Genomic DNA, 9126 nt, shown 5'->3' with positions numbered 1-9126 from the left:
TGACCACCTCGAGGCACCCCCAGACACCCCCTGAACACCTCCAGACACCCCCACACACCCCCTAAACACCTCCAGATACACCCAAGCTCTTGAACACTTCCAAGTACGCCCTGAATTCCTTCAGGTGCCCTTAAACACCCCTCAAACTCTTAGTGAACAGCCCCAAACACCCCCAAAACTCCTCTGGGTATCCCCCAACATGGGCTGTTTTGGGAGCGATGCTTGCCCAGTTTCCAGTATTTTTCCTCCCTTGTGTGTTTCCTCCCAATATTTTTCCAGGAAAACCCTGAGTGCCTTGGCCTTCTCGCCCGACGGGAAGCTGATTGTCACCGGAGAGGTGGGGTTGCCGCTTGTTTGTCGTCACCTACACCCCAATTTTGGCAGCAGGATGGAGTAGCCAGGATTATTTCCTGATTTTGGGGGGTTTTCCACCCAATTAAGGAGGGTGGGAACACCGGTGAGGGTTGGAAGAGCTGCTGGGCCGCCGCGGGGGCTGGCGAGAAGGGGCAAAGGAAGGGGCAAGGGGACACGGCTGATTTTCTTCGATTTTCCTGGATTTTCTTCTGGCAGAATGGCCACCGACCGGCCATCCGCGTGTGGGACGTGAAGGAGCGGGCGCAGGTCTCGGCGCTGCAGGGTCACAAGCACGGGGTGGCTTGTGTGGCCTTCTCCCCCAGCGGCAGGCACCTGGTGTCCGTGGGGCACCCCCACGACATGGTGGTCAACGTCTGGGACTGGAAGGTGAGCTTGAAATTCCCCAAACTGGGCTTAGGGGGGGGGGACAAAAAACCAGGCCTTTTCCATTTCTCTCACTCACGGCCCCGACGTGTTGAGGGGGGACGCTCGCCACGCGTGACCCAACCTCTGCATCCTTCTTTTCTGAGCAGAAAGGTTCCCTGGTGGCATCCAACAAGGTGTCCTGCAAAGTGGTGGCCGTGTCCTTCTCGGAGGACAACTACTTTGTCACCGTGGGTCACCGCCACGTCAAGTTCTGGTTCCTGGAGGCCTCGAGGGAGCTGAAGGTGAGGGGCTGCCCCTTTCACTGACCCCGAACTGGGGCCGGGCACCGCTTAAATCCTCATCCCCTGAGCTGATGTGACGCGGGAGAGGGCAATTCCTGTAGAAAGAACTGAAGGAAATGCCAGGTTTTCCCCCCAGAATTCATGCTGTCTCATACCTGAGTGCCGGAACCTCACAAACCAAGCCACTAATAAACTAAAAAAACAGGATTTATTTTTTACAAGGCAAAATCCAGCTCGGTTTTACTCTGCCCTAAGCCGCTTTGAGATGGCAACGAACATCACTGGTGCTCGGGTTCAGGCTCTCGGGAAGGAGAGCTGTGGTAGGAAGGGTTTTGTTAGGTTTTTGTGCATTTTTTGTCACTTCTATCTGATGTTTTTTGGGGCAGGTGCACCTTGGAGCTTTGGCTCAGCCCGGAGCTGAGGGTGCAAAATCCCCTGGGTGCAGGGGGATGCTGCCAACGCCGCCATTTCATAGAGTCATAGAATGGTTTGGGTGGGAAGGGACCTTAAAGATCATCTCATTTCACCCCCTGCCCTGGGCAGGGACACCTCCCACCAGACCAGGTTGCTCCAAGCCCCCTCCAACCTGGCCTTGAACCCCTCCAGGGATGGGGCAGCCACAGCTTCTCTGGGCAACCTGGGCTGGGGTCTCACCACCCTCACAGCAAAGAAGTCCTTCCCCACATCTCAGCTCAATCTCCTCATTTTTGGTTTAAAACCCTTCCTCTTCCTCTTCCTCCTCCTCCGGCTCCACTCCCCAAATACCATCCCCAGAGGGATCGAAAAGCCGGTGCTGAGGGACACGGGTCAGTGGTGGGTTGGGCAGTGGTGGGTTGATGGTTGGTCTTGATGACCTTAAAGGTCCCCTCCAACCCAGAGAAGTGGTGGAATCGCCAGAGAATCACAGAAGGTTTTGGGTTGGAAGGGACCTTAAAGCTCATCCAGTTCCATCCCTTCTAGTGGCTGGGACATTTTCAATGAGACCAGGTTGCCCAAAGCCCCGTCCAACCTTGGCCTTGAACCCCTCCAGGGATGGGGCAGCCACAGCTTCTCTGGGCAACCTGTTCCCAGTGCCTCATCACCCTCACAGGAAAGAATTTCCCTCGTTAACACTCGTTAATGGTGGCACTACCCCTCCTCTTTGCAGGTGACGGAGACGGTGCCGCTGGTGGGCCGCTCGGGGCTGCTGGGAGAGCTCCTGGACAACGTCTTCTGCGGGGTGGCCTGCGGCCGGGGAGTGATGTCGGGCAGCACCTTCTGCATCTCCTCCTCGGGGCTGCTCTGCCGCTTCAACCAGAAGCGGGTGCTGGAGAAATGGGTCATTCTGCAGGTAATGGGGGGCACCCTGGGGACACCCCCGCTGTGGGGTGAAGCCCCATGGCAGGGACCTGACCCCCTGCGGCTGCAGGTGCCGCTGGCGAACTGCCTCTGCCTCGGCGAGGAGCTGATCTTCTGCGGCTGCGCCCAAGGCACCGTCAGGGTTTTCCGGGCCAGTGACATGTGCTACCTGAGTGACCTCCCCAAACCTCACCCCCTGGGCGTGGATGTCACCCAGGATTCCCCACCGAGGTACCCCACAGCCCCTCTGTACCCCCTCTCAACTGCCCAGCACGGTTTCGGACCCCATTGCTCATCTTGATGGAGATCTAAGCTGAGATAGAATCATATGGGGTTGGAAGGGACCTCTGGAGATCATCTCCTCCAACCCCCGGCCAGAGCAGGTCCCACCCAGAGCAGGTCCCACAGGAACATGTTCAGGGGGTTTGAATGTCTCCAGAGAAGGAGACCCCACCACCTCCCTGGGCAGCCTCTGCCAGGGCTCTGCCACCCTCAAAGTCAAGAAGTTCCTCCTCATGTTTAGATGGAACTTCTTCTGTTCAAGTTTGTGCCCATTTCCTCTTGTCCTGTCCCTGGGCACCACTGGGACCAGCCCCGTCCTCCTGACACCCATCCTTTAATTATTTATAGGTGTTGATCAGATCCCCCCTCAGCCTTCTCTTCTCCAGACTCAAAAGCCCCAAGTCCCTCAGCCTCTCCTCATCAGAGAGATGCTCCAGGCCCCTCATCATCTTTGTAGCCTCTGCTGTCCCCTCTGCAGCAGTTCCCTGTCCTTCTGGAACTGGGGAGCCCAGAACTGGTCCCAGTGCTCCAGCTGGGGCCTCCCCAGGGCAGAGCAGAGGGGCAGGATGACCTCCCTGGACCTGCTGGTCACCCTCTTCCTGATGCCCCCCAGGATGCCATTGGCCTTCTTGGCCACAAGGGCAAAGTGGTGATGATGAGGATGGGAGGGGGGGCGTCAGGCTTCCCAGGGAGTCCCACAGCTTCATTTTCTGCTTCGTTTTGGGGCCACGTGTCGGGATACGGTCACCGTTTTGATTTGCAAACCCAACCTGTCTCCGGCGGAGCGCTTGGTGGGCTCCAGGGAGGTCAAAAATGCAAAAAATGCAGCTTCTTCCTTGAGATGAGACCCGACCCCGTCACCTTCCCCGCAGGAGGATGGACCTGGAGTACCCCGACACCGTGGCCTTGGCCTACGACGCCCGTCGCCGCTGGCTCTCCTGCGTCTACAAGGACCACAGCGTCTACGTCTGGGACGTCGGGGACCTGCAGGACGTCAGGAAGGTCTGGTCAGACCTTTTCCACAGCTCCTTCGTCTGGAGCGTCGAGGTGAGAGGGAACGGGTCCCACGGGGGCGATTTGGGGCACCCACAGCCTCCTTTTCCTTCCCCTCCCCGTGACACGTGACCACCCCCGCAGGTGTACCCCGAATTCGAGGAGGGGAGGTCCCCTCTGCCGCCCGGCTCCTTCCTGACGTGCTCCTCGGACAACACCATCCGCGCCTGGACCCTGGGAGGCAGCTCTGGGTGTCCCTACAGCACGGTACCGGGGGGGCTGCGGTGTCACCCCCTTCCCTGCTCCTAGCATCACCCCAGCAGCTGAGGGAGCCCAACCACCCCCCCCGTGCTCTCCTCCTGTGGGATTTGCCTCTAGAAAACGAGGTTGCTGGAGGTTTGGTGGAGTCATAGGGTGGTCTGGGTTGGAAGGGACCTTTCAGGTCCTCGAGTCCAACCCTCCACTGACAAAACCCACCACTGACCCCACGTCTGCCCGGCTTTTAGACACCTCCAGGGGTGGAGGCTCCACCACTGCCCTGGGCAGCCTCTTCCAAGGCTTGACAGCCCTTTGGGTGAGGAAATTTTTCCCAATATCCATCCTAAAGCTCCCCTGGTGCCACCTGAGGCCATTTTCTCTTGTCCTGTTCCTTGGGAGAAGAGACCGACCACCCCCTGGCTACACCCTCCTTTCAGGGAGTTGGAGAGAGCGAGAAGGTCTCCCTCTCTGGGGAGGGAGCTGCTCCTGAGCAGGAGAGGAGCGGTGATTTTGGGTGGGTTTTGGTGATTATAGCGAGCCTGGAAAACGGTCTTCTGTCCTCCTGCACCTGCTGTTTGTGGCTGAAGGACCGAAGGACACGGTTGTGCTTCTGAAATGCTGGGGTTTCCCGAGTGGGAAGGGTGGAAAAACGAAGCGGGGATGTGTGAAGCAGTGGGGTGACGGGGGTGGGCTCCTCTCCCCGCTTATAGAGCCCCCCTGTGCCCTGCCAGGGGTCTAATTGTCCCCTCTCTCCCCCCACTCCCTGCCCCAAGAACCTGCGCGACATCATCTACGTGGACAACGACACGCGGCACCTCCAGGACCCCTCCAGCCCCGCTGACCGGAGCGAGAACCTGGGTCCCCTGGACGTGAAATCCGGGGTGCGGGTGCTGCAGGTCAGCCCCGACGGGGAGCACCTGGCCTCAGGGGACAGAGCAGGAACCCTCCGGCAAGTGGCAGCCCAAAGCCCACCCCTCCTTTCAACCTTTTCCTGCCCAAAACCCCCCCTGGTTACGGTGTGCTCCCCCGGCAGGATTCACGAGCTGCGGTTCATGCAGGAGGTGGCCAAAGTGGAGGCTCACGATTCCGAGGTCCTTTGCCTGGAGTATTCCAAGCCGGAGACCGGTGAGGCTTTGTCCCGACAGCGATTGGTGCCCACAAGACGCCACAAAAACCCCCTATTCTCATAAAATCATAGAATGGTAGAATCGTCTAGGTTGGAAGGGACCTTCGAGATCATCTAGTCCAACCATCAGCCTAACTCTGACCCAAAAACCCCATCCCTATGGTTATTTTAACGCTCTCTTCTCCGTCGCCTCCAGGCGCGGCGCTGCTGGCTTCGGCGAGCAGGGACAGGCTGATCCACGTCCTGAACGTAGACAAGAACTACAGGCTGGAGCAGACACTGGACGACCACTCCTCAGCCATAACGGCCGTCAAATTTGCTGGTAGGGGGTGGGATGGCCCCCAAAGCCCCCTCCTCCCCCCACGCCGGGCTGCCTTTCGCCTTGTTCCCCCTCGAAAATGGGGTTTTTCTCTCTGGATTTACGGACGTAAACGTCGATGTCTGCGGTAGAGGGGGCTCCTTGGGAGAAAACAGGCACCTCCAGACGAAGAGCACCAAGCCATCCATTGGGGGAGGGGGCGTAGTGGGGGGATCCCACCCTTGGATCTTAAAAGAATCAGTTTTTTATGGATTATGAATCATAAAGAAGCATTTTTGGGGATGGACTCAGTGATGAATTTAGACCCTGATCACCTTTCCCTCTGCTCTCTCCGCTCAGGCAGCGGGGATCTCCAGCTGATCAGCTGTGGTGCTGATAAGAGTATTTATTTCCGCGACGCTCAAAAGGTGGGTTGGGGGTGTCTCCGGGGGGAGACCTTCCAGCTGGAGGTCCCCAGGGGTCAGTGCTGGGTCCAGTCCTCTTCAATATATTCATGGATGACCTGGATGAAGGGATGGAATGTCCCCTCAGCCTTCTGTGCTGCCATCCAGTGAGACCTGGGCAGGCTGGAGAGTTGGGCAGAGAGGAACCTGATGAAGTTCCACCAAGGGCAGGTGTAGGTGCTGCCCCTGGGGAGGAATCACCCCCCAAAGCAGGACAGGGTGGGGTGACCTGCTGGTGAAAGACCTGGGAGTCCTGGTGGACACCAAGATGCCCATGGGCCAGCAATGGGCCCTGGTGGCCAAGAAGGCCAATGGCATCCTGGGGGGCATCAGGAAGAGGGTGGAGAACCTCGAGGGAGGTCATCCTGCCCCTCTGCTCTGCCCTGGGGAGGCCCCAGCTGGAGCACTGGGACCAGTTCTGGGCTCCCCAGTTCCAGAAGGACAGGGAACTGCTGGAGAGGGGACAGCAGAGGCTACAGAGATGCTGAGGGGAGGAGAACATCTCTCTGGTGAAGAAAGGCTGAGGGACTTGGGGCTTTTGAGTCTGGAGAAGAGAAGGCTGAGGGGGGATCTGACCAACACCTATAAATACTTCAAGGGAGGGTGTCAGGAGGACGGGGCTGGTCTTTTTCCAGTGGTGCCCAGGGACAGGACAAGAGGAAATGGGCACAAATTTGAACGTAAGAGGTTCCACCTAAAGGTGAGGAGGAACTTCTTGACATTGAGGGTGGCAGAGCCCTGGCAGAGGCTGCCCAGGGAGGTGGTGGAGTCTCCTTCTCTGGAGACATTCAAACCCCACTTGGACACGTTCCTGTGGGACCTGCTCTGGGTGGGACCTGCTCTGGCCAGGGGGGGGTTGGAGGAGATGATCTCCAGAGGGTCCCTTCCAACCCCATGTGATTCTATGATCTGCTCTTTCTCCCCAAAATCTTGAAGGGCTGAGAAGGCAATGTGTCTCTCCCATCTCCCTGCAGCTCCCAGATGGCTTCCATTTCATCAGGACGCATCACGTCGCGGAGAAAACCACCCTCTATGACATGGACATCGACAGCGTGCAGCAACACGTCGCTGTCGCCTGCCAGGACAGAAACGTGAGGTGAAGGGGCTTTTCCACCGCACCTTTCTCCTGCTGTCCCCGCTGTCCCCTTGGTGGGGCTCGTGGCCACCTCCCGTTCCTCCCGCAGGGTCTACAGCACGGCCACCGGGAAGCTGAAGCGCTGCTACAAGGGCTCCCAAGGGGACGAGGGCTCCGTGCTGAAGGTAAGAGGGCAATGTCCACCACTCGTTGGCCATCGGGGTGTCGGCAGCGGCTCCCCCCGGGTGCAGGAGGGGGCTGCAGTGGGGCAGGATGGTCTGAGGGGCTTGGGGTGAGCCCTCGGTACCCTCAAGGGAAGTCGCTGCCATCCAGAGGCACCTGGAGACCTTGGCCAACGGGAACCTCATGAAGTTCAACAAGGCTGAGTGCAAGGTCCTTCAGCTGGGTGGGGGCAACCCCCATCATGATATGGGATGGATGGATGGATGGATGGATGGATGGATGGATGGATGGATGGATGGATGAAGAGCAGCAGCAGATGATACCAAGCTGAGTGGTGCCCTCAGTACCCTCAAGGGAAGTCTCTGCCATCCAGAATCACCCGGAGACCTTGGCCAACAGGAACCTCATGAGGTTCAACAAGGCCAAGCACAAGGTCCTGCAGCTGGGTGGGGGCAACCCCCATCCTGATACAGGCTGAAGGAGGGAGAGGATGGATGGATGGATGGATGGATGGATGGATGGAGAATCACCCGGAGACCTTGGCCAACGGGAACCTCATGAGGTTCAACAAGGCCGAGCACAAGGTCCTGCAGCTGGGTGGGGACAACCCCCATCCTGATACAGGCTGAAGGAGGGGAGGGAGGGAGGGATGGATGGACGGATGGATGGAGAGCAGCCCTGTGGAGAAGGACTTGGGGACACTGGTGGGTGGCACATGGGACTGAGCCGACAACGTGCTCTGGGAGCCCAGGAAGCCGAGCGTCTCCTGGGCTGCAGGTCGAGGGAGGGGATTCTCCCCCTCTGCTGCGCTGAGACCCCCCTGCGTCCAGCTCTGGGGGTCCCTGGCACCAGTCAGGCAGGGACCTGCTCGAGCGGGTCCGGAGGAGGCCCCGGGGATGGTCCGAGGGCTGGGGCTGGTCAGCCTGGAGAGGAGACGGAGACCTCGCTGCGGCCGTTGGGTACCTGAAGGGGGGTAGGAAAGATGGAGAGAGAGACTTTGAGCAGGGGCTGCGGGGACAGGACAAGGGGTGACGGCTTTGAACTGCCAGAGGGTGGGTTTGGTGGGACACGAGGAAGAACTTGTTTGGTGGGAGGGTGGTGAGACCCTGGTCCAGGTTGCCCAGAGAAGCTGTGGCTGCCCCATCCCTGGAGGGGTTCAAGGCCAAGGTTGGAGGGGGCTTGGAGAGACCTGCTCTGGTGGGAGGTGTCCGGGGGTGGAACTAGATGGTCTTTAAGGTCCCTTCCCACCCAAACCCTTCCATGACTCCATGAGCAGGGATGTCTCCACCCAGCCCAGGCCACTCAAAGCTCCATCCAACCTGACCTTGAAGGTTCCCAGGGACGGGGCATCAAAGAGGAGAGATTGAGATGAGATTTTGGGGAAGAAATTCTTCCTTGTGAGGGTGGTGAGAGCCTGGGCCAGGTTGCCCAGAGAAGCCCCATCCCTGGAGGGGTTCAAGGCCAAGGTTGGAGGGGGCTTTGGACAACCTGGTCTCATTGAAGATGTCCCAGCCACTAGAAGGGAAGGAACTGGATGACCTTTAAGGTCCCTTCCAACCCAAAACCTTCTGTGATTTCTCTGGCGATTCCACCACTTCCCTGGGTTGGAGGGGACCTTTAAGGTCCTCAAGACCAACCATCAACCCACCACCAACCAACCCACCAACACCCAGGTTGCCCAGAGAAGCTGTGGCTGCCCCATCCCTGGAGGGGTTCAAGGCCAATGTTGGACCAAGCACAAGGTCCTGCAGCTGGGTGGGGGCAACCCCCATCCTGATACAGGCTGAAGGAGGGAGAGGATGGATGGATGGATGGATGGATGGATGGATGGATGAAGAGCAGCAGCAGATGATACCAAGCTGAGTGGTGCCCTCAGTACCCTCAAGGGAAGTCTCTGCCATCCAGAATCACCCGGAGACCTTGGCCAACAGGAACCTCATGAGGTTCAACAAGGCCAAGCACAAGGTCCTGCAGCTGGGTGGGGGCAACCCCCATCCTGATACAGGCTGAAGGAGGGAGAGGATGGATGGATGGATGGATGGATGGATGGATGGATGGATGGATGGAGACAAGGAGGGAGGGAGGGA

The 9126-nt window shown here is 58.8% G+C and overlaps 1 protein-coding gene across 1 annotated transcript in view; it reads left to right on the top strand.

Annotated features, from left to right (window-relative positions):
- Nucleotides 1-199: 199 nt before the first annotated feature.
- The window catches only part of WDR62 (WD repeat domain 62), a 14727-nt gene continuing 5800 nt past the window's right edge, over nucleotides 200-9126 (top strand). Inside the window, exons 1-13 of the mRNA XM_014961122.1 lie at nucleotides 200-337; nucleotides 571-741; nucleotides 888-1022; nucleotides 2170-2352; nucleotides 2431-2591; nucleotides 3515-3689; nucleotides 3780-3902; nucleotides 4667-4842; nucleotides 4927-5018; nucleotides 5216-5341; nucleotides 5678-5745; nucleotides 6756-6877; nucleotides 6966-7041. Of these exons, the coding sequence (XP_014816608.1) occupies nucleotides 200-337; nucleotides 571-741; nucleotides 888-1022; nucleotides 2170-2352; nucleotides 2431-2591; nucleotides 3515-3689; nucleotides 3780-3902; nucleotides 4667-4842; nucleotides 4927-5018; nucleotides 5216-5341; nucleotides 5678-5745; nucleotides 6756-6877; nucleotides 6966-7041 (1746 nt within the window). The remainder of the gene's footprint in view (nucleotides 338-570; nucleotides 742-887; nucleotides 1023-2169; nucleotides 2353-2430; nucleotides 2592-3514; nucleotides 3690-3779; nucleotides 3903-4666; nucleotides 4843-4926; nucleotides 5019-5215; nucleotides 5342-5677; nucleotides 5746-6755; nucleotides 6878-6965; nucleotides 7042-9126) is intronic.

This window comes from Calidris pugnax, unplaced genomic scaffold, assembly GCF_001431845.1.
Source record: "Calidris pugnax isolate Ruff unplaced genomic scaffold, ASM143184v1 scaffold564, whole genome shotgun sequence".
Lineage (NCBI taxonomy): Eukaryota > Metazoa > Chordata > Aves > Charadriiformes > Scolopacidae > Calidris > Calidris pugnax.
This window is presented reverse-complemented; position numbering and strand designations above follow the sequence as displayed.